Below are 20,692 nucleotides of genomic sequence, written 5' to 3' on the forward strand. Positions count from 1 at the left end.
GGTGTTGGGTTACAGGTAGCAGGGCCGGGGGGACTTGCGGCCCCCACACCCTGGGGACACGCGGCTGGGACCAACCAGGGCTGGGACCCAGAGGAACTGAAGGGAGGGCCCTAGGGACACAGCCCACCTTGTCCAGCATCCTCTTGAGGGCCACCCGGTCCTTCTCCAGCCGCAGGGCTGAGCGCTCCACCTCCCGCTTCTCGGCCTCCAGCTGAGCCAGGGCACGCTGCAGACTCCCCAGGCGCTCCTGCAGCAGCCGCCGCTCATCCTGCAGCTTCTGGACCGTCTGCAGGGCCGCAGCCTCACCTTCTTGCCGTTGCCGCAGCGCCTGCAACAGAAGCCAGCGAGTCCCTAATCCCTCTGGGCCTCAGGGTGTGCATCGGAAGCTTGGAGATGATGATGCCAGCCTGCCAGGCCCACTTACTAGGCAAGGCTATTATGAGGCCCACATCAGGGAATGGTCACCTGAGGCCAGACAGTTCTCTCTGGGCCTCAGTTTCTCCATCTGTATAATGGGGATATGGACTGAGTGAACCATGCTTCCTCACAGGAGGCTGGGCCTAGGTTTGGGATAAGGTGGAGATAGGTGAGAAGGTCCCGACGCCGAGGGCCTCACGGTCCTGGGGACAGAAGGGCCCGCCCGGCCCTCACCTCCTGCAGCTGTTTCAGCTGGCCCTCGGCCTCCGCCCGCTGCAGCTCCAGGTCCGCTAGCTCGCCCCGCATGGTCTGCACCTGCTCGCCCAGGGAGCTGCTCTGCTTCCTTGCTTCGGATAACGCCTGCCGCGTGGCCTCCAGCCGTTCCTGCAGGACAAGGGCTGATGGTGCCAGGTCGTCCTGGGAGCCCTGAGGCAAAGGGCTCCTCTCTACTCGGTACCTCCGGGCCAGGTTCACAGCCCCTTAAACATGTAGTCCTCTCACCTGGAGAGTAAGCCAGACAGCAGGCCTGGCCCACAGCCTAGCCACTGACCTGCACAAGGTGGGGAAGCCCTCAGACCCCAGCTCTTCCCTTAGCCTGCCCCTGGGTCCTGCAGCCTGTCCTAGTAGGCTTGATCCCACCTCCCCCCAGAGCCTCCCCTCATTGGCTGATGCTCTTACTGGGCCCACCCCTCCCTCAAAGGCAGCTCTTATTGACCGTCCCAGGGGTCAGCTCTCCACCACGGCCCCCAAGCCTGCCTTTGTAGGCTAACTCTCACTGGGCCCTCCCGAAGCCAGACCCTGGAACCCCCATACTTGGAGCACTTGGCGGTCATGTTCACAGGCAGTCAGGGCCTTCTGCATGTGCAGGTTCTTGTCCTGGGTGCTGGTGAGGCTGGCGCTGCTTTGGGTCAGAGCCTCCATCAGGCCCTGCACCTTGTCCCGCAGGACCCCCTCGTTCTCTTCCACCTTGGCCAGGGCCCCACTCAGCCGCTCGACCGTCAGCTGCAGAGTCCCCGCCTTCACCTCACTGTCTGCCACCTGGTGGGAAGACAGACAGGATGGTCCAGGTGTGCCTAACCCAAGCCCCTGCCACCTCTCTCTAGGCCTTTCTCACTGATACTCACTGTTCCCATGCGTTCCCACTGGCTCAGGTGACTACAACCTGGGCCCGGTCGCACTGCCAGTTAACTACCCTCACACAGAGTGCCATCAACCTGGCTGTCCCAGACCCCGTGGTCTTCCGCCTGTTCTCATTCCCCTTTCCTCCCTGTTACGGAGAAGAAAGGGTAACCACCACAACCCTGACATTTTCTGTGTTCTTGACTTAGGCGGGTGACAGTGTAGGGCTAGCAGAGCTACTGAACATTCCAGTTAGAGCTGAGCTTCCTGGCGGCCAAGGCAAAAAAAGAAAATGAGTGAAATCTATGTCTCTAACTGGTCCCACATGCCTCCTTTGAGTGCAGACTCCATCAGCAAACAGTCCGGAATTCTCATTTTGGCCCTGCCTATTATTAGCTATGTGATCTTGGGCAATGACGTCACCTCCGTGAGCTTCCATCCGCCCATCCGTGAAATGGGGTGATGATAATACCTGCCTCGCAGGGTAGTTGGGAGGATCAAACAGAGTCCCCATAACGCACTTGGCACAGGGCAGGCAGAAGAGGGGCCTGAGGTCGGGGGAGGGGACCCACCTGCCTCTGCAGGGAGTCTACCCGCTCCTGGAGGGCCTGGGCCTGGGCCTCCCGGTCGCTCAGGCCCAGGCGGCTGCGCTGCAGCTCCCCCTCGAGCGAGCGCCGCTGCAGCTCCAGCTTGACGCTGCGGCTCTCGGAGGCATCCAGCACCTCCTTCAGACGCCGCTTGTCGCTCTCCAGCTTCACCTCGTTGGCCTTCATCTTGCTGATCTTCTCCTGTGGGTGGGGCAGGGCTCAGGCCCCAGCTGTGCAGCCCACCCCACGCCTCCCACATCCCTCAGGACCCTTAGGAGAAAGTGGGGAGCAGCCTGGAAGTGGTCACAGACACCACTTGCTGTGTGACCCAGGGCCAGCCCCTGACCCTCTTGGGGCCTCAGTCTCCCCACATGTTCACAGGGTGACTTGAGGATCCCAGAGCACTTTCCAGTTTTGCCTAAGTCTCACAGGCTGTGTGATCCAGGCTCATCCCTCTGTCCCTGCTCTCTGGCCCTATTTCACCTCTGTGTGGTCAGGGGACCGGATTGGTCTAGGGACGCCACAACCTGGGTGTTTACAGAGCCCCAGGGTGGTGAGGGTGGAAGGTGTAAAAATGCAGATTCCAGGGCTTCCCTGCTCTGCTGCATCGCTCTCCAGAGGCAGGCCCAGAGCTGCATGTGGGACCTGAGCTGAGTCGGGCAGGAGTCCTGGGCCCTGCCGGGTTTTAGGGGATGATACTCCTCCCTTCCCCATGCGGGGTCAGCTGGTGAAGGAGACCTGGGGAGTGGGGATAGGGCAGGAAGACAGACAGGGGTCCTTCTCTTCCTGTCACCATCCTAGAGACAGGGCGGGGCAAGGGGGTGTTATTACAACAGCGCCCAGGCCTGCCCCGCTTCCACCCTGCTCAGAGCCCCAACCCTGCCATGTCTGGGCCCAGCAGCCCCACTCTGGCTCCTGCCCAGCTTTGTTCCTGGCCTCCTCCCGCGGCCCCTGCGGCTGGGCCCAAGGCCAGAGCCGGAGCCGCAGACACAACAATCCAGCTCAAGCTCGGCCTGGAGCCAGAGGCCTGGGGTGGGCTGTGGGGACAGGCATGGAGGGCCAGAGGAGGAAAGGGGAGGGGGGGGAATCTGTGGCTGCAAGAAGGGTTCAAGGCTTCGGCGGCCTAGACCGTCACCACCAGGGCCTGTGCTTCCTGCCCCACACACACACACACACACACACACACACACGTATATACAGATGTCTCCCAAACACACATAAAACCCCCAGAACACCACTGGTGTGGCTATACAGAGATGAAGGAAACAGGTCCCCTGAGCACTGTCTATGTGTTATGAGTGCACGTGCATCGTCTCTGGGAGAGAGTTACCATTCTCCCCCTCTTATAGATGAGGAAAGCGAGAATCACACAGCAGGGCAAGAACCTGAACCCAGGTTCTATGAGCTTCAAAAGCCCAGGCTCTTTCTTCTGCGGCCTAATGACCTCATATGGAACAAGATGATGAAATCTGAATGTGCTTTTGGAGAAAGTCACAGGCTGGTCACGTCAGTGGGTGCTGACAGACCCAGGCAGACAGAACAGAGATGCGCACAGGAGGACTTACAGACGTCCATTCGGGCGCACACAGATCCCCGCACCCCGCCGCCCTCTCCCACGGGCCCTCAGCTCCTGCCTACCTGGCTGGCCCGGAGCTCGCTCTCGGTGGCCTGCAGGCCCCTCTCCAGGGCAGCCACCTGGTCCAGCACAGCCCGGCGCTCCCGCTCGCTGTGCCGCGCGCTCTCCTCCTGCAGCGCCAGCTCGGCCTGGGCCCCGCTCAGCCGCCCGTCCACGCTGCGCCGGGCTGCGGCCCCCGCCCAGCCCCGTCAGGCCCGTCAGGCACACAGCCTGAGACCCGAATCAGGCTCGCCCTCCACCCACTGCAGGGCTTGCCTCTCTGAGCCCTTGGGGGGTCCGTGGGTCTGGACACGGGGTGAGGCTGACCAGGGAGGGGCCCCCAGAGGAGACAGCCCGCTCAGGCCACGGTGGCCAGGGCAGGGATGCAGGAGTGGCTCAGGCCAAGCCCACAGCCTCCCACCTCAGCTGCTAAGAGCACAAGAGAGCAAAGCAAGGACCCAGAGGGTTAGACTCACCCTCCTCACTCTCAGCCACAGCCTTCTGCAGCTGCCTTGCCCGTGAGGTCGCACTGTCCCTCTCGGCCTCCACCTCAGCCAGCTGGCGACTCAGGGTACTCGTCTGGGCCCGAAGCTCATCCTGCAACCCCAATGTCGGGGGAAGGGAAGACCTGCTCTGACGACCTGCAGCCCCTCACAGGGCCCTGGGCCACGGGGCTCCCCCTGCAGCCACTCACGCCCCACCTCACCCGTTCTCTCTGGGCGCTCCGCAGCTCCTGCAGGAACTCCCGGAGGGCCCCCCGCACTGCTTCCGGGTCCAGGTCTGGAGATGCTGGGGAGACGGCAGGTCCTGGGGATGGTGGCTGGGACCCAGGGCTGCGTTCCAAGGGCTTGGGGCTGCTGAGCCCTTCCCCACTTCCTAGAGAAGGAGACATGCTCGGGGATGCAGGAGCCACTGGCCTCTCCTGCCTGGTTGGTGCCTGCAGGCTCCCAGTGCATCTCGCCCATCCCTGCTGAGCCCGGCAGCCCAGTGAGCTCCCCGCAGCACAAACTGGGTCCCCTCAGCCTCTTGCTTAACCCTTGACCAGCCCTCCCAACCCTCAGAACCAAGCCCAGCTTCCTTGCCATCACCTGTCGCTCACCCCCACCAGCATCACCCTCTCCCTTGACAAGCTGGCCACTTCACATCACCCACAGCTCCCATGTTCTAGAACATTCCCTCTTACAAAGGCACCAGGGCCTTTGTACCTGCTGTTGCCTTCTCTCTCAGTGGCTTCTCTTTGCCTGGCCCATTCCTTTAGGCCTACGTGTAAAGAACACTCCTCAGGGGCTTCCCTGGTGGTGCAGTGGTTAAGAACCCGCCTGCCAATGCAGGGGACACGGGCTCGAGCCCTGGTCTGGGAAGATCCCACATGCCGTGGAGCAACTAAGCCCATGCGCCACAACTACTGAGTCTGCGCTCTAGAGCCCGTGAGCCACAACTACTGAAGCCCGTGTGCCACAACTACTGAAGCCCGCGTGCCTAGAGCCCGTGCTCCGCAACAAGAGAAGCCACCGCAATGAGAAGCCCGCGCACCGCAACAAAGAGTAGCCCCCGCTCGCCGCAACTAGAGAAAACCCACGTGCAGCAGCGAAGACCCAATGCAGCCAAAAATTAAATAAATGAATAAATAAATAAATTTATTAAAAAAAAAAAAAAGGAACACTCCTCAGAGGCCTCCCTGAGCCCAGGCTGGGTTGGGGTGAGCTCATCCCACCCTCATGGGGGTCCGATGTCTGCCTCTCCCACCCAGACCACAAGCGCATGAGGGCTGCATCCCCTGGGCCCAGTCCAAGGGTGGACACTCCATCCCCTCAACACCTCCCTGTAACGAGAGCTTACTATGTGCCAGGCACTGGGCCAATGCTTTCCCTACATCATCTCGTTTCATCCTCACAGTAATTCTCTGAGAGGTAAGGACCAACCTCCCCCCTTCACAAGCTGGGCAGGCTCAGAGCAAGATTTGCTTGGTCTCAAAGCTTGGAAGATCCAGAGCCAGGATTTGAACCCAGGCACCCCTATTTCCCAGCAGAAAAACTTGAACTGTGCTTGGGAGATGACGGGCAATGACGAGGTGGGAGGGGACAGGGCGGACAGAGACGGGACAGCACCTGGAGGTCAATAATGAGAACTGCAGGACGGGGGTCGGCCTTAGCAGTGACACCCAACCTGCCCCACGGCTCCATCAGCACCCAAAGGACCCAGAGCAGGATGTCTATCCACTGCCTCCCTGCCCTCAGAGTGAAGCCGGTACCCTCGTGGCGGCCTGCAAGGACCACTTGAGCAGGTCTGGTGTCCCACGGCCTCACGTCCCACACCCCTCCACCTTGTTCGCTACACTCCGGAAGCGCTGCGGCCCTTGCTGTTCACAGGACAGGGGTACTGCCACTCAGGACTTCTCCACTTACCCTCAGTCTCTTCTCCCACCCTTCCCTTCCCCACCTCCTCCTCAGCGGGGCTCTCCCTGCCTCCCACAGGGACACCTTAGCCCCCGTCCTGGCCTTAGCTTCAAAAACAATTTTACTGGGGCTTCCCTGGTGGCGCAGTGGTTGAGAATCCGCCTGCCAATGCAGGGGACACAGGTTCGAGCCCTGGTTTGGGAAGATCCCACATGCCGCGGAACAGCTGGGCCCGTGAGCCACAATTACTGAGCCTGCGCGCCTGGAGCCTGTGCCCCGCAACAAGAGAGGCCGCGATAGTGAGAGGCCCGCGCACCGCGATGAAGAGTGGCCCCCACTTGCCACAACTAGAGAAAGCCCTCGCACAGACACGAAGACCCAACACAGCCATAAATAAATAAATAAATAAATAAAAACTTAAAAAAAAAAAAAAGCAGCAGCACCCTCAGCCACTATGGAAAACAGTATGGAGGGTCCTCAAAAAACTAAAACTAGAGTTGCCATATGATCCAGCAATCCCACTCCTGGGCATATATCCAGACAAAAATATAATTCAAAAAGATACATGCACCCATATGTTCATAGCAGCACATATTCACAATAGCCAAGACATGGAAACAACCTAAATGTCCATTGACAGATGAATGGATAAAGAAGATGTGGTACAGCGACTTCCCTGGTGGCACAGTGGATGAGACTCCACGCTACCAATGCAGGGGGCCCGGGTTCAATCCCTTGTGACGGATCTAGATCTCACATGCATCCCACAACTAAGAGTTCGTATGCCACAACTAAGGAGCCAGTGAGCCACAACTAAGGAGCCCTGAAGCCACAACTAAGGAGCCCACCTGCCACAACTAAGGAGCTGGCAAGCCGCAACTAAGGAGCCCGCCTGCCGCAACTAAGACCCGGTGCAACCAAATAAATAAATAAATATTTTTTTTAAAAAAAAAGATGATGTGGTACACACATACAATGGAATACTACTCAGTCATAAAAAAGAACAAAATAATGCCATTTGCAGCAACATGGATGGACCTAGAGATTATCATACTAAGTGAAGTAAGTCAGAAAGAGAAAGACAAATACTGTATGATAATCACTTAAATGTGGAATCTAAAATATGACACAAATGAACTTTTATGAAACAGAAACAGACTCACAGACACAGAGAACAGACTTGTGGTTGACAAGGGGAAAGGGGGGTGGGAGAGGAATTGAGTGGGAGTTTGGGATTAGCAGATGCAAACTATTATGTATAGAATGGATAAACAACAAGGTCCTACTGTATAGCATGGGGAACTATATTCAATATTCTGTGATAAGCCATAATGGAACAGGATATTTTAAAAATGTATATACATGTATAAATGAATCACTTTGCAATACAGCAGAAATTACCACATTGTAAATCAACTATAATTCAATGGAAAAAAAAAAGTGGTATCCTCTACTCCCTTTAAAAAGAAGCAAGCTACGGTGTGTGCAGATCAGCCAGCCTGGGTGAGTGGCAGGACTGAGACTGGGCTCAAGAGGGGCGTGGCCCAGCGAAGGGCCAGAAAGTGATGTAAGGGGGGTGGGGGGCGCAGGTAGGCGGGTCTCAGCAAGGAACTAGCTGAAGGGGCGGGGTTCGAGACTGGTAATCAAAAGAGGGGCGGGGCGGGCCAGGCCAAGGGCGGCCTCCTAGGCGGGACAGAACTGGACATGGGGGCGGACAGTAGGGGCGGAGGCTCTGCGAGGCCCGCCCACTGGCCCTCCCTTTCTCCACCGAGCTCTCTCACCTTCAACAGGCGCGCTCCGGTTAGGAGAGACGGGCGCGGGCCGCGGGGCAGGGCTGGACACACCACCGAGGCCCAGGCCCCGGCGCAGGGCTGAGCGCAGGCCCCCCAGCTGGGCCTCCGCTGCGCGCCGTTGCGTCTCCACGCGGGCCAGCTCGGCCTCCAGGCCTTGAGCCCGGCCCTCGGCTGCGCTCAGTCGCAGCCCCAGCTCTGCAGCCTCGGCCCGGGCGGCCTCCAGCTTCAGTTCCAGGCTGCGGGCATGGTCCAACTGCTGTTTCTGGGCGCTGCGCGCCTCCTCCAGTGAGCCCAGCAGGCCTCGCTCGCGGGTCCGGAACTCGCCCTCTTGCTCCTGCAGCTTCCGCTGGGCTCCCTGGAGCTGGGGTGAGGGGGCAAGGCCGGGAGGTGGGGGTCAGCAAGGCTGCCCCTCAACCCGACACCCACCCTCCCAGGCTCAGCCTGGAGCCCACGGGCCCAAAAGTGGCATGCAGAACTCCTGTTTCGTTAATGGTCTCCACCCAGGCAGGAGATGCAGGAACATCATGAGAGTATGGAAAGAAACTATTAGAATTTGTTTACCTCTTCCTTCTGTGTATATGCCTTGCAGTGTACACAGTTTATTAGTAATAAGCTAACAGCTAATGCTTACATAGATAGGAATTATTAGTGCCAGACACTAAGTACTTTCCCCTCAAAAAAATCAACTCTAATTACCACTATAAATCATCTCCATTTTACAGATGAGGAAACTGAGCACAGGGCAGTTATGTAACTTGCCGGAAGCCACACAGCTAGTAAACTGAGAGCTAGGATTCAAAGCCAGGCACCCTGGCTCCAGAGCCTTTTCTCTTAACCACTAGGCCACACTGCCTCTCAGTACACATAATTTATCAATAAATCACACAATGAGGGGAGGTACTAAAAAATTATTTACCAGTGAAGTGCATGGTCACACCCACTCACACATACCCCTCTGGTTCAGAGAATGAGTCAACCTCTCACGGTCATCAGTTTCACCGGAAACCGTCTATGGAACACCTCCTGGATGACAAGACCTACACAAGGACCTGGTATACATCCCCTGCTGTACTAGCCCCTATCCCATGAATGCTCTAAAGCACAGAGAGGTTGAGTGATTTAGTCAAGGTCACACAGTAGATTCACTGCCAGAAAACACAGAGTGAAAAGAGTGTAGGCTTTGGAGTCTGACAGACCTGGGTGGCTGTGTGACCTTGAGTAGATCCCTTGACCTCTCTGAGCCCCAGTGTCTGGTTCTCTCTGTAAACCGGGGCTAATTATACCTACATCATGAGGCTGCTGGGAGAATCAAACAAGATTCTGTCTACAAAGCTCCCCCCACCCCCATTACACAGTTCTTGCAGTTGTTATTATTGTTATTATTATACCTGGGGAAGAATCTCAAGGGGTGGGGAACAGGGACCAGTCCTAGGCAGTGATCTCTCAGAATGACTCCAGCATTGGAGTCCCCACCTGCTTCTCACTGGAGACGGCCCAGGGCAGCCTGACTGCCTCCGAGGATCCTCCTCCTCCAGGCAGTCTACCCACCATCTAGTTACCTCCTGCCGCACAGCCTCCAGGTTGGCTTCGCCCTTCAGCAGCTTCTGTCGGAGGCCCAGGGCCTCCCATCTGCCCTCCTTTTCTGCTCTCTCGCCCAGTGCCACGCGGCCCTGCAGCTCCACCAGCTCCCGGCCCAGCCTGGCGTTCTCACTGTCCAGCATCTTCATCTGTGAGAAAGAGTGGACACAGGCAGGACCTAGGACCCATTCTCAGCACCCACAGCCCCTTCTAGCCCAGGGTATTGGAGAGTGCCCGCAGGCTCCAATGGCAGCCTTTTCAGCTCTGCCCCTATACCCTGCCCAGTCCAAACCGGGCACAGAAGGTATTTGGGACCCACTCTCTAGGGACACATACATTGAACACCACCCCAATTCACTGGGAGCCTGCCCCTGATAACTCCACCCCGGTTGAGCCACGCCAGGCACCTGGGCACCAATGACCTCAATGTACCACCTAATCATAACTACCTATCATGGAGAGTAGGGGTAAGGAGTGCTGAACTCCTAGGAGTTCTGCAGGGCAGGAACTCTGGGTCACTTTTCACCTCTACGATGATGCCTAACTTTTATGGAGTGTTTACCATGTGTCCAGCTCTGTTCTAAGCACTTCGCTCATATTAACTCGTTAATACGGGGTAGGTACTAACATTATCCCTCTTTAACAGACATGAAGACGAAAGCTTAGAGAGGTGAAGAGACTTGCCCAAAGTCACACAGCTCATAAGCAGCAGACTGGGATTTGATCTCAGACAAGCAGAATCAAAGGTATGTTTCTAGGCCCCTATTTCCCCAGAGGAGCAGGTGGGGGGATGAGGCCTACTTACCCCACAGTGCTACAGCAAAGGGAACATGAAAACGTGCTATAGCACGCAAAACACCCAGCAAGAGCCTGGCACACAGTTCCTTTCAGGGATTCTTGATGTTTCCCAGGACTTCAGCCCAACGGGAGGGGGCCCAGGTAGAGGGGTACATTGGTGGGAGGTGGAGGGGATTTGTTATTCAGGCTGCAATATCTCTGGGGAGGCAGGGCCTGGGTGCCAAAGGGGGCTGTTTCCTGTTGTGCCGGTCTTCTAGAGCGGGAAAGCCTGAGCCCTCAGTGTCCAGGGCAGTGCCCAGTATACAGCAGGCACTTGTTAAATGCTTGCTGTTATTGATGAGCTTGGAAATCATCTCGTTCAGGGCTCTGCAAACTGCAGGCCAAAATCCTGCAGGCCAAATTCCACCGGTCATCTGCTTCTGTAAGGGCTTGAGCTAAGGATGGTTTGTACATTTTTAAATAGTTGAAAATGGCTCATTTTTACATGGTTGAAAGAAAAGTAAAAGAAGAATATTTCTGACCCATGAAAAGTATATAAAATTCAGGGGACTTCCCTGGTAGCACAGTGGTTAAGAATCCGCCCGCCAATGCAGGGGACACAGGTTCGAGCCCTGGTCCAAGAAGACCCCACATGCCACGGAGCAACTAAGCCCGTGTGCCACAACTACTGAGCCTGCGCTCTAGAGCCCGCGAGCCACAACTACTGAGCCCATGTGCCACAACTACTGAAGCCCACGCGCCTAGAGCCCGTGCTCCGCAACAAGAGAAGCCACTGCAATGAGAAGCCCACGCACCGCAACGAAGAGTAGCCCCCGCTCGCCGCAACTAGAGAAAGCCCGCACGCAGCAGCGAAGACCCAATGCAGCCTAAATAATTTTTTTTAAATCATAAAAGAAAGTATATAAAATTCAAATTTCAATGTCCATAAGCAAAGTTTTAATGGAACACACTCCACTCATGTAGGTACCGTCCAGACCTGCTTCCTCCCTATGATGGCAGAGTTGAGTGGCTGCAACAGAGACCATAAGGCCCATAAAGCTGGAAATATTTACTACTGGGCGCTTTACAAAAAAAGGTTGCCAGCTCCTGACCTAGTTCACGGGATCTGCACCTCTTGTTGTTCACAGATTCCTTTGAGAATTGGATAAGAGCCCCAGACCCAGTCTTTGGAGAAACGTGAGCGAGTGTGAACACAAATGTATCCACACATGCACACACAAACACACGGTTTCAGGGTTTGAGGATTCCTCAAAGCCCATCCATTAATACCAAGGTTAGGTAACAAGCCTTGTTATAGTTCAAGGCCCTGGTTTTACCTACGAGAGACCTCGGCTCCCGAAAGGGGGTGCTGTGGCCCAGCGGGGTACCTGCCGCCGGAGCTCCTGCAGCTCCCTCCGAGCCTCCAGCCGTGAGCGCTCCACCTCCTGCAGTCCAGCCCGCAGCTCGCCAGCCTCCTTGCCCACAGCCACCCGAGCCTCCTCCAGGAGCACTAGCTTCTGCTCCTTGTCGTCATTGGCAAGCTTCAGGCTGGAGGGGGCAGAGGGCAGAAGGCAGAGGTAGCCCCAGGTCCTGGAAGAGTAGGTGAGTGGCCCTACACAAAGGTCCCTTCCCCTGATTCCCGGAGTGGGTCTGGCAGGCTCTTGGCCTAGAGGTGCCCCAAGTGCTGTCTGCAAAGTGGCCCTCTCCTGAGCTGAGCCCTCCAGGGCTGGGGACCTCAGCTGAGAGAGGTGGACCAGCGACACACGCTAGTCTCCAGGGTGATGCCAGTGGGTGAGGTCAGAGTCTGGACCCAACCCTGCCTGCAACCACCATTCCCCTTCCTTCAGGTAGGACAGTCACCTAAAACAAACCAAGTCCGGGCTTGGTTCAAGGGCAGAGACTCCCCATCTGCGCGATTTCCCCAGAACCTTGGGGGGGTGAAGTTAGTTCCTGGGATGAGATTCAGTGCGAATGAAGGACGAGGCTTGGTGAAGGGCTGGGGGCTGGGCCCCCGTGTCACCCCACCTGATCCGCTCGCTCTCCGCCTTCTTCACGGCCACCCGCAGCTCCTCGTTGGACCGCCTCAGGGCCTCGAGCTCCTTGGCCCCCTCGCTCAGGCTGCGCCGCAGCTCGCCCGCCTCCTGGCGCTGGGCCTCACAGCCGTCCTGGCTCTCACGCACCTTGCGCTGGGCCTCCAGCAGCTCCCGCCGCAGCCCGTCGCGGGCATCCTCCAGCAGGCGCAGCTGGGTCCGAAGCTCTTCTGCCTGTGAGGACAGCGGGGGTCCACGTACGGGGGTCGGGCCCCACTCAAGCTGGGTGGAAAGGAGCCCATCCCCGTCTCCCTGGCCACGGGGCACCTGCCCCATCCCTCTGCAGCGGCTCGGACTGCAGGTGTGAGTTATGATTTGGGGCAAAGCATATTGGAGTCAGCGGTGCTCTGGCCTGAAATAAACATCAATCAAGATCATCCTGTGGGACTTCCCTGGTGGTGCAGTGGTTAAGAATCCACCTGCCAATTCAGGGGACACGGGTTCGAGCCCTGGGCCGGGAAGATCCCACACGCCGCGGAGCAACTGAGCCGGTGCGCCACAACTACTGAGCCTGAGCTCTTAGAGCCCACAAGCCACAACTACTGAGCCTGCATGCTGCAACTACTGAAGCCCGCGCGCCTAGAGCCCATGCTCCGCAACAAGAGAAGCCACTGCAGTGAGAAGCCCGCGCACCGCAACAAAGAGCAGCCCCCGCTCGCCGCAACTAGAGAAAGCCCGTGCACAGCAATGAAGACCCAATGCAGCCAAAAAATAAATAAATAAAATAAAATAAAATAAATAAAAAGATCATCCTGTGGATCAACCTCAAGAGAGCAGGGACGCCCAGCCCAGCCTCTCTGTGACAGCCCAAGTCCCACACGTACCCAGCAGGTACTTAATAAACGCCTGCCGCCTGCTTCCTTTCATGCACTCCTTTGTCCTCGAACGCACGCTTCTGGGTCCCCAGCGGCATCCCGGCTGCACTGCCCAGGAGGAAGCGGGTGGGTGGACGGGCAGGCGGCTCACCTCACGCAGGCAGGACTCCCGCTGCCGGCCCAGGTCTCGGGCCTGTTCCTGCAGCCTCTTCACCTCCTGCGCATGGGCCGCGGCAGCCTCCTCAAGCTGGGCCCGCAGGTCCCGCAGCTCGGACGTCAGGGCATTCACGGTGCTCTAGGACACACGGGCTCCTGAGACTTGGCACTGCCGTGTCCTCCTCCCCCGCACTCCCAACCCCCACCGCCACTGAGCCCAGCTGCGCCAACTGAACTGTCCATTTGCGGCTCTAGACTCGGCCCCTCACGCTGGCCTGCCGGGCCCTCTACTGATCCCTTGACGCCTGGCAAGTGCTATGCACGTAGCCGGTCTCTGCCTCAGACTAGGGGATTCACAGGGCAGAGCTGTGCCACCTCCCTCCAATGGGGACTCCCAAGGAAGGGTGAAGCTCCGCCGACAGCCTGGATGCTGCCCCCAGGGCAGAGCCACGTCTCCCCCTCGGGCAGGGCTGTGTCCCCCCCATCCCCAACCCCGGCTCAGATGGAGGCCCGCCCGCCCCCGCCTGGCCTACCCGGTCCTGCTCCTGCCGGCTCTGAGCGTCGCGCTTCTGTCGCTCCATCTCCAGGGAGATGGCAGCCAGGCTGTGCCGCGTCCCCATCAACTTCTCCGACAGCGCCGTCTTCTCGGACTCCTTCAGGGACAGGGCCTGGGCAGAGGCAGGGAGCAAAGGGCTCGGGGTGTTGGGTGGTCTTGGGGGGCATGCTTGGGCCTTTCCCCCACGCTGGCCTCAGAAATGTGCCCACTGAGGGCTCGGGGACCTGACTGGGCCACCACAGGTGGAGCCAGGGCAGAGGTGCAGGCTCACCCCCTCGGCAGCCCCAGGAAAGGGTACAACAGCAGTAACAATAACCTGGACACAGACACAACTTAGACATCTCACATCCTGAAGCAGGGCCTTTCATTATTCCCATTTTACAGATGAGGCTACTGAGGCTCAAAGAGGTAAAGTGACTTGCCCAGGGTGACGCAGCAGGTGAGGAGAGGAGATGGACGCAGTCTGCCCTGTCTCCATTACATTATGGGAAAGTCAGGAGTTAGTTCTTTCTGAGGAGGGTCAGCTGCTGCATGTGGGCTTCGCGGGGACTGCTCAGAGGCGGTCATGGGGACGCCATGCCCAGCCTGGGGTGGGAGGAGGGATGGGAGAACGTGGGTCAGCTTTTCTGGAACAATGCTCACGGTGTCATGACTGTGGCTGCCACTCAGTAAGCTCCCACCACGTGCCGGGCCCGCTCGCTGGGCAGGGGTCTCAGCGGCGCTTCACAAACACCCCTTGAACTCCCCCATCCTGAAGGTGAGGAAACCGAGGCCCAGAAAAGGACTCCTAGCTCCTAGCTGCTGGGTGGCTGAGCGGGGACCAGCCCCAGAACAGGGGCCCCTCAGGCAGCAGTGGAGGCTGCACCAGGGCTCACGAACCTGCTGCTTCTCGCTCTCGGCCAGGAGGAGGCCCTCGTCACGCTCCTGCTGCAGGGCGGCGATCTCCTCGCTCAGCTCTTCCTTCTCGGCCTCCAGCCGGGCCAGCAGCTCCTCCCGCTCCCGCTGCAGCTGACTCTGCAGCTGGGCCCGCTCTGCCTCCAGCTCCCGCCATGCCGCCTCCTGGGGGCCAGGCCCAGGTGCATGTGACCCACGAGGCTGGGCCCAGACAGCCCCTCACCAACCTCGGGGCAGCAAGGGCCGTGGGGCAGGTGATCAGGGAACTACAAGGTGGGCTGGGTGATAATGAGGGCCGTGATGGGGACACACCAGGAGCAGCAACGGCCTGGCCTTTGGGTGGGCGCGGGGAGGAGGGTAAGGGGTCAGAGAATGTTTCCTGGAGGAAACAAGCAGCCGTCAGTCAGGCAGAGAGAAAAGAAAAAGAACCCCAGGCCAGAGTACAGCCCCAGAGACGACTCGGAGGAAAGAGGAAACATGACGAACAGGGAAACTGTGATATTTAAGGTCACTGGAGCTTGGACTACGAGGGGGACATGGTGAAGGACGGGGCCAGAGCCACAGGCAGCAGCCAGGCCAGACCAGACCAGCGGGCTTTAGGGAGGGGTGACCTGATTTTCAGGACAGTTGGGACGGCAGAGCCTCAAGCCAGAGTGACAAGGAGCAATCTGAATTTTAGAATAGCGGGTTGTTCAGAGCTTGCAGAAGAGGGACCAGGATTGGGGGTTGGGGTAGAGGGGAGTTGGGTCGGCTGTGAGCAATAAGAGGGCATGGGTCTGGGGGTGGCGGAATAGCTGGAGAGAAGAGTACAGATATGGTGACATTAAGAGGCTGAGTCTGCTGGTGCAGGGAGACTGAGGGAAGGCACAGGAGTTTGGCTCCCTGGGGACTGGGTGGGTACAACCCACAGGCAGAGCCCACTTGGGGTCTGAGGGAGGTGCCTGGCCCCAGCACTAGTCCCTAACAGCTGTGTGAAAATAGTCTCTGCTTCAAATGCTCTGTCGCCACCTGCTGGAGAAGTGTGATTCTATCCACAAATCCAAGAAGACTACGTACAAGGTGAATGGCGCCCCCTGGTGTCGGGAGCCACAGCCTGAACCTCTGTCAGAGGCAGCCCAGTCCAAGGTGAGTGACTCAGGTCCCCTGAGAGGCCCACTCTGGAGAGTATCTCAGTACAATAATAATAATGATTATGGAGCATTTACAAAGTGCCAGTCTCTATGTTAAGCTCTTTGTAAGGATCATCTCACCTCATCCTCATAAATTATAGTATCATTATCCCCACTGTTAAGATGGGGAAATGGGGGACTTCCCTGGTGGTCCAGTGGCTAAGACTCCGCACTCCCAACGCAAGGGGCCCGGGTTTGATCCCTGGTCAGGGAACTAGATCCCACATGCCGCAACTAAAGATCCCGCATGCCGCAGCTAAAACCCAGTGCAGCCAAATAAATAAATAAATATATATATTTTTTTTTAAATGGGGAAATGAAGGCACAGAGACCTTAGGTAACATAACCAGCATTTGGCCAAGATCAGGTTGAAACTCAGGCAATGTAACTCCAGAGCCAGTGTTCTTAGGTACTTCTGTTCTGTCTTTTGGTGACCTGGCCCCTCGCCTTTCTATGTGCTCTGGTCCCCCCGAGTGATCTTTCATATGCAAACTGCACTTCTTAGCAAATTAAAGTGCTTTCCGACTCTACATTAGATCAGCATTTTCCAAATATGGTTGTGGACCCCCTGCACCAGGATCACCAGGGCTGGACCAGATTGGGGCCTGGGAATCTGCATGTTTGATAAGGAGTGGTCCCCGATGGATCCTCCCAGCTGCCCCCAGAGCCTCTGAAACAGAGATGAAGTTCCATTTCACTGATGCAGAGTGAGAAGGATGACTCGCCTGAGGTCACAGAGGAGACAGAGACAGTGGTTCAGAGCCCTCCCCCACCCCACCGCCTGCCCCAACCCAGCTGCCTGAACCTTCTCTCGCTGGAGTCGCTGTAAGTCCTCCTCGTGGGCTGCCCGCTGCTCCCGCAGAGAGGCCTGGGCCTCCCGCTCAGCCTGCACTAACTTCTGGGCCATCAGTTCCTTGTCCAGAGCGACCTTCTCCTCTGTAGTTGTTATCTGCTGCCGCAAGCCCGCCAACTCCCCTGCACAGAAGGGATGGAAAGGAGAAACAAGCTTGGGTCGGACCCTCCCAGTGGGCCAACAGACTCAGGCCAGGTGAGCTAAGTGGGCAAAATCCCAGAGGGGAGAGGGCCCACCGGTATCTAGCTGAGTTCCCCTGGAGAACGTTCTTGCCCTCTCCGGGCCTCCATTTCCCCATCAACTGCATGGGCCCAGTGGCCCTGTCCCCCTCCCTACCTACCTGGAATGGCATCTAAAGGATGAAGTGACTGATGAGGAGGGCCCCCCAAATGGAGAGGACAGCAAAAACATGAGAACCCCCATCACTGATTGAGTGCTTACTACGGGCAGGCACCTGGCTGAGCACAACACAGCTTCACATCACACCTACGTAGCTTATCCCAATTTACGGATGAGGAAACGGAGGCTCAGAGGAGACAGGCAACCTCCCAAGGCTGCACAGCTTTCCATAAGGCATCACCTTTAATGACTGACTGCCATAAGCATACTTGCTGGACTGTCAGCACTAATGAAGTGACCGGGGGAGGGTGCACCCCACAGGGGACAATCTAAAAACTATCCTCGGGGTTGGAAGTCCACCAGAGACTGTCAGCATTTCCCTTCCTGGTTCTGTCTGGCTCACGCGGACGTGGACGAAAAACTTAATTTTCGCAGCCCAAGCAGGTGCTTAGTAAATGTTTGTTGAGCAAGAAAAACCTCTGAGTTCAGAGACTGGGCGGGAATGAGAGTCGTCAGAAAAGCAGCTGATGATGGCTCCGCGGAGACGCAGAACTCTCTAAGCGCCCTGATGACGATAGACAGCAGCCACCGTTGGCTGCGGAGCCAGGCACTGTGCCAAGGCCATGCTTTTCTCACCTCATCCTGGCAAAGCCTCAGAAGGTGGGCCTCATCACCTCTAATTGTCAGATGAGGAACCCGTGGCCCAGAGAGGGAAGGGGCTGGCTTGGGAAAGCGGCTGGATTGGAAGCCAGGTCAGCCGCACCCCAAAGCCAGTGATCCCAACTTCGGTGAGGCCCCAGAACTCGACAGGTTACAGCTGCAGCTCCGGGCTGGAGCCCGGGGTTCCCCACCCTCACCCCTAGCCCCCCTACCGGTCAGGGTCTCCTTGGCCAGCAGTAGGGCCTGCCCATCCGCTTCCAGCTGCTCCCGCCGGGCCTCGAGCTGCGCCAGCTGCCGCTGCACCTCAAACAGGCTGCTCTCCAGAGCTTCCTTCTCCAAGCTGCAGCACGCACGATCCCTGAGGCCCCGGGACCCAGCCTCCCGGGCCCCAGGACACTGTGAATCCCAGGGCGTGGCCGGCCATGGGCCAGGTGCCAGCCTACCTGCCCAGCCGTGCCCACGCTCCCTGGGGAAGCCTGAGCCCCGGCTAAGGTGAGCTGGTGACCTGGCTCCTAAGCAACTGCCCCTGAGGGCCAGTGCTGGGACGTGGCTGGTCACGGGGTGGCTCCGTCAGACCCCCCAGGGTGGGCTGGGCAGAGCTCAAGGCCTTACCGCAGGCGTGTGGCCTCCTCCGACAGGGTCCAGCCTTCACGCTCGGCTGCTGCCAGCTGCACCGCCAGGCCGGCCCGCTCCTTGGCCAGCGCCTCCTTCTCCCGGGCCGCCCGCTCCAACGCCTCCGTCTGCCGCTGCATCTCCCGCCGGGCCTGCTCCAGCTCCTGCTCCCGCCCGCTCAGCTGCCGGGAGAGCTGGCCCCCACCAGGCACTGTTAGCACCACCCCCAGAATCCCCCAACCCTGGGCCCGACCCAGCCCTGGCAGGCAGGAGACCACGTTCAAGCCCAGGTTGTACCCTGATGTGCTGTGTGAACCTGGACAAATCACAGCCTTCTCTGGACCTGCAGTGCACACACATGCAAACATAAGGGTCATCACTTAGTTTGGGTAGCAACCAAACACTTCCTGCACTCCAAAATGTCCAGAGAAGCTGAATGTATAAAACAAACCAAAGGAGAGCGGCTCTGCAGGCCTCAGAAAGGGAACCTAGAGCCTGGCTCCCTGCACCGCGTGGTCTGTTCCCTAGAGGCCCCTCCCAGGAAGCCAGGCCTTCCGGGACAGACACCTAAGGTCCCTTCCAGCTATGATTTCCCAACAAGTCTAAGATTCCAATTCTAAAATTCGCTACCAATTATCATATCATTACCCTTTACTGAGTGGTGATTCATTTCTGTAAGTGCTTACACCATATACTCCTCAGAACAACGCTTTGTGATACGAACTATTAGCCCCACGTTACAGGTGGGGCCACTGAGGCACGGGGAGGTCGGGTTGCTTGCTCAAGGCCCCCAGCTGGCAGAGGTGGGGCTGGATTTCAGCCGGGAAGCAGGCTCCTGAGCCTGTGACGTCCCCCAGGACAGAATGCAAAAGGCCGGGAGCCTAGAACCCCTTCCCCACCTGCTCCCCAGACCCCACACACACCCACCTGGGCCAGCCGCTCCTGCAGCCGGCAGCGCTCCTGGTGCAAGTCAGGGAGCTGGCGCTCCAGGGCCTCGCGGGCCTGCTCTGCCACCCGCAGGGAGCCCTCCAGGCCCTGGCGCTCTGCCTCCTGCTCCAGCCGCAGCTGCGCCAGCTGCTCCTGCCCCTCCCGCGCGGAGGCGGCCGCCTGCTCCACCTGCCGCTGCCGGCCCAGCAGGGCTGCCTTTTCCTCTTCTACCTGGGGGGGCCAGGTGGGGGTGAGTGACCGGATCAGCCCAGGCCCTCATGGGCCGAAGAGGTCCCACCTAGGACCAAGGATGCCTTCTCCACCCACCTATCACAGCCAGCCCACGGGAGGCTCCCTGGGGGTAAGGGGCGGTGCCCTAGGGCATGTGGACACTGGGGAGGAGGGGAAGGAAGGGCCCATGGAGCTTCTTTTCTCTCAGACCATGAGAGAGCAGACAGACAGACAGAAGGAGTCAGAGACAGAACAACAAGACAGAGGGACAGAGGTGTACAGGGAGCTGTCGGGGTGTGGGCCTAGGCTGGGCCTGGGGGTGCCTCCGCGGGGTCTCTGAGCGGGCAGGACAGATGGGCGAGGCAGGAGGGCCTGCTGGCACACAACGTACCTGGGCGACAAGGCGGTTCAGACCCAGCTTGTCCTGGGCAAGACTCTCGTTCAGGGCGCTCAGCTTGGATAAGGAGTCCCGCAGAGAGGCCTCCTCGGCCCTCAGCTTGGTCATGGAGAGCTCAAGCTCCACGCGGCCAGCCTCAGCCTGCAGGGTCGGGACCAGGGCGGCCAGAGATGGTCAGGCGGGGAGAGATGGAGAGAGATGGGAAAAGATGTGCAGAGACATGGAAAGATAAGGAGAGATGGAGAGAAAGGCAGAGAGATGGGAGAGGCAGGAGGTGGGGAGGTGGCGAGAAGAGGCACGGAGAGACAGGGCCCCCAGAGACAGGGCAGGGGACACGAGGAGGGAGATAGAACATGAGACAGAAAAAAAATCCCTGCAGACGCCCTGCTGCCCATGCTGCTGCGCACCCAGAGCCGTGCAAGGACCAATGAAGCTGGCTCCCACTGTGGGGCGCGGCCAGAGGTCAGAGGGTACCCCAGAGTGGGGTCTAGGGTGGCCTTGCTCAGGGCCCAGACCACAGACAGCAGGGCAGGCACCGACCAAGAACTGTGCCCCCAACCCTCACAGACCCCAGGACCTGTGTCCAGAGATCGGACTGGATGACCTGAGCTGCAGGTCCTGCCCCAGAAGCATCTGGAAAAGCAGGGATATGACCAGTCCTAAAGGTCAGTTCACTTATGGCTGGGATCAGAGGTCAGTGTGTGGCCAGGG

At 58.4% G+C, this 20,692-nt stretch overlaps 1 protein-coding gene across 3 annotated transcripts in view; it reads right to left on the reverse strand.

The window, feature by feature from the left end:
* Window positions 1-20,692, reverse strand: part of CROCC (ciliary rootlet coiled-coil, rootletin) — a 46,151-nt gene that overhangs the window by 2,563 nt on the left and 22,896 nt on the right. For all 3 annotated transcript variants that reach the window (XM_061184868.1, XM_061184867.1, XM_061184866.1), the window contains 19 exons: window positions 19,976-20,122; window positions 19,354-19,584; window positions 18,427-18,620; window positions 18,027-18,154; window positions 16,768-16,937; window positions 14,779-14,958; window positions 13,877-14,011; window positions 13,339-13,482; window positions 12,308-12,546; window positions 11,671-11,830; window positions 9,487-9,654; window positions 7,916-8,288; window positions 4,445-4,614; window positions 4,215-4,335; window positions 3,762-3,925; window positions 2,109-2,324; window positions 1,231-1,455; window positions 652-801; window positions 128-328 (listed from right to left, as the gene is read on the reverse strand). In XM_061184868.1, coding sequence (XP_061040851.1) covers window positions 128-328; window positions 652-801; window positions 1,231-1,455; window positions 2,109-2,324; window positions 3,762-3,925; window positions 4,215-4,335; window positions 4,445-4,614; window positions 7,916-8,288; window positions 9,487-9,654; window positions 11,671-11,830; window positions 12,308-12,546; window positions 13,339-13,482; window positions 13,877-14,011; window positions 14,779-14,958; window positions 16,768-16,937; window positions 18,027-18,154; window positions 18,427-18,620; window positions 19,354-19,584; window positions 19,976-20,122 — 3,516 coding nt within the window. The remainder of the gene's footprint in view (window positions 1-127; window positions 329-651; window positions 802-1,230; window positions 1,456-2,108; window positions 2,325-3,761; window positions 3,926-4,214; window positions 4,336-4,444; window positions 4,615-7,915; window positions 8,289-9,486; window positions 9,655-11,670; window positions 11,831-12,307; window positions 12,547-13,338; window positions 13,483-13,876; window positions 14,012-14,778; window positions 14,959-16,767; window positions 16,938-18,026; window positions 18,155-18,426; window positions 18,621-19,353; window positions 19,585-19,975; window positions 20,123-20,692) is intronic.

This window comes from Eubalaena glacialis, chromosome 3, assembly GCF_028564815.1.
Source record: "Eubalaena glacialis isolate mEubGla1 chromosome 3, mEubGla1.1.hap2.+ XY, whole genome shotgun sequence".
Lineage (NCBI taxonomy): Eukaryota > Metazoa > Chordata > Mammalia > Artiodactyla > Balaenidae > Eubalaena > Eubalaena glacialis.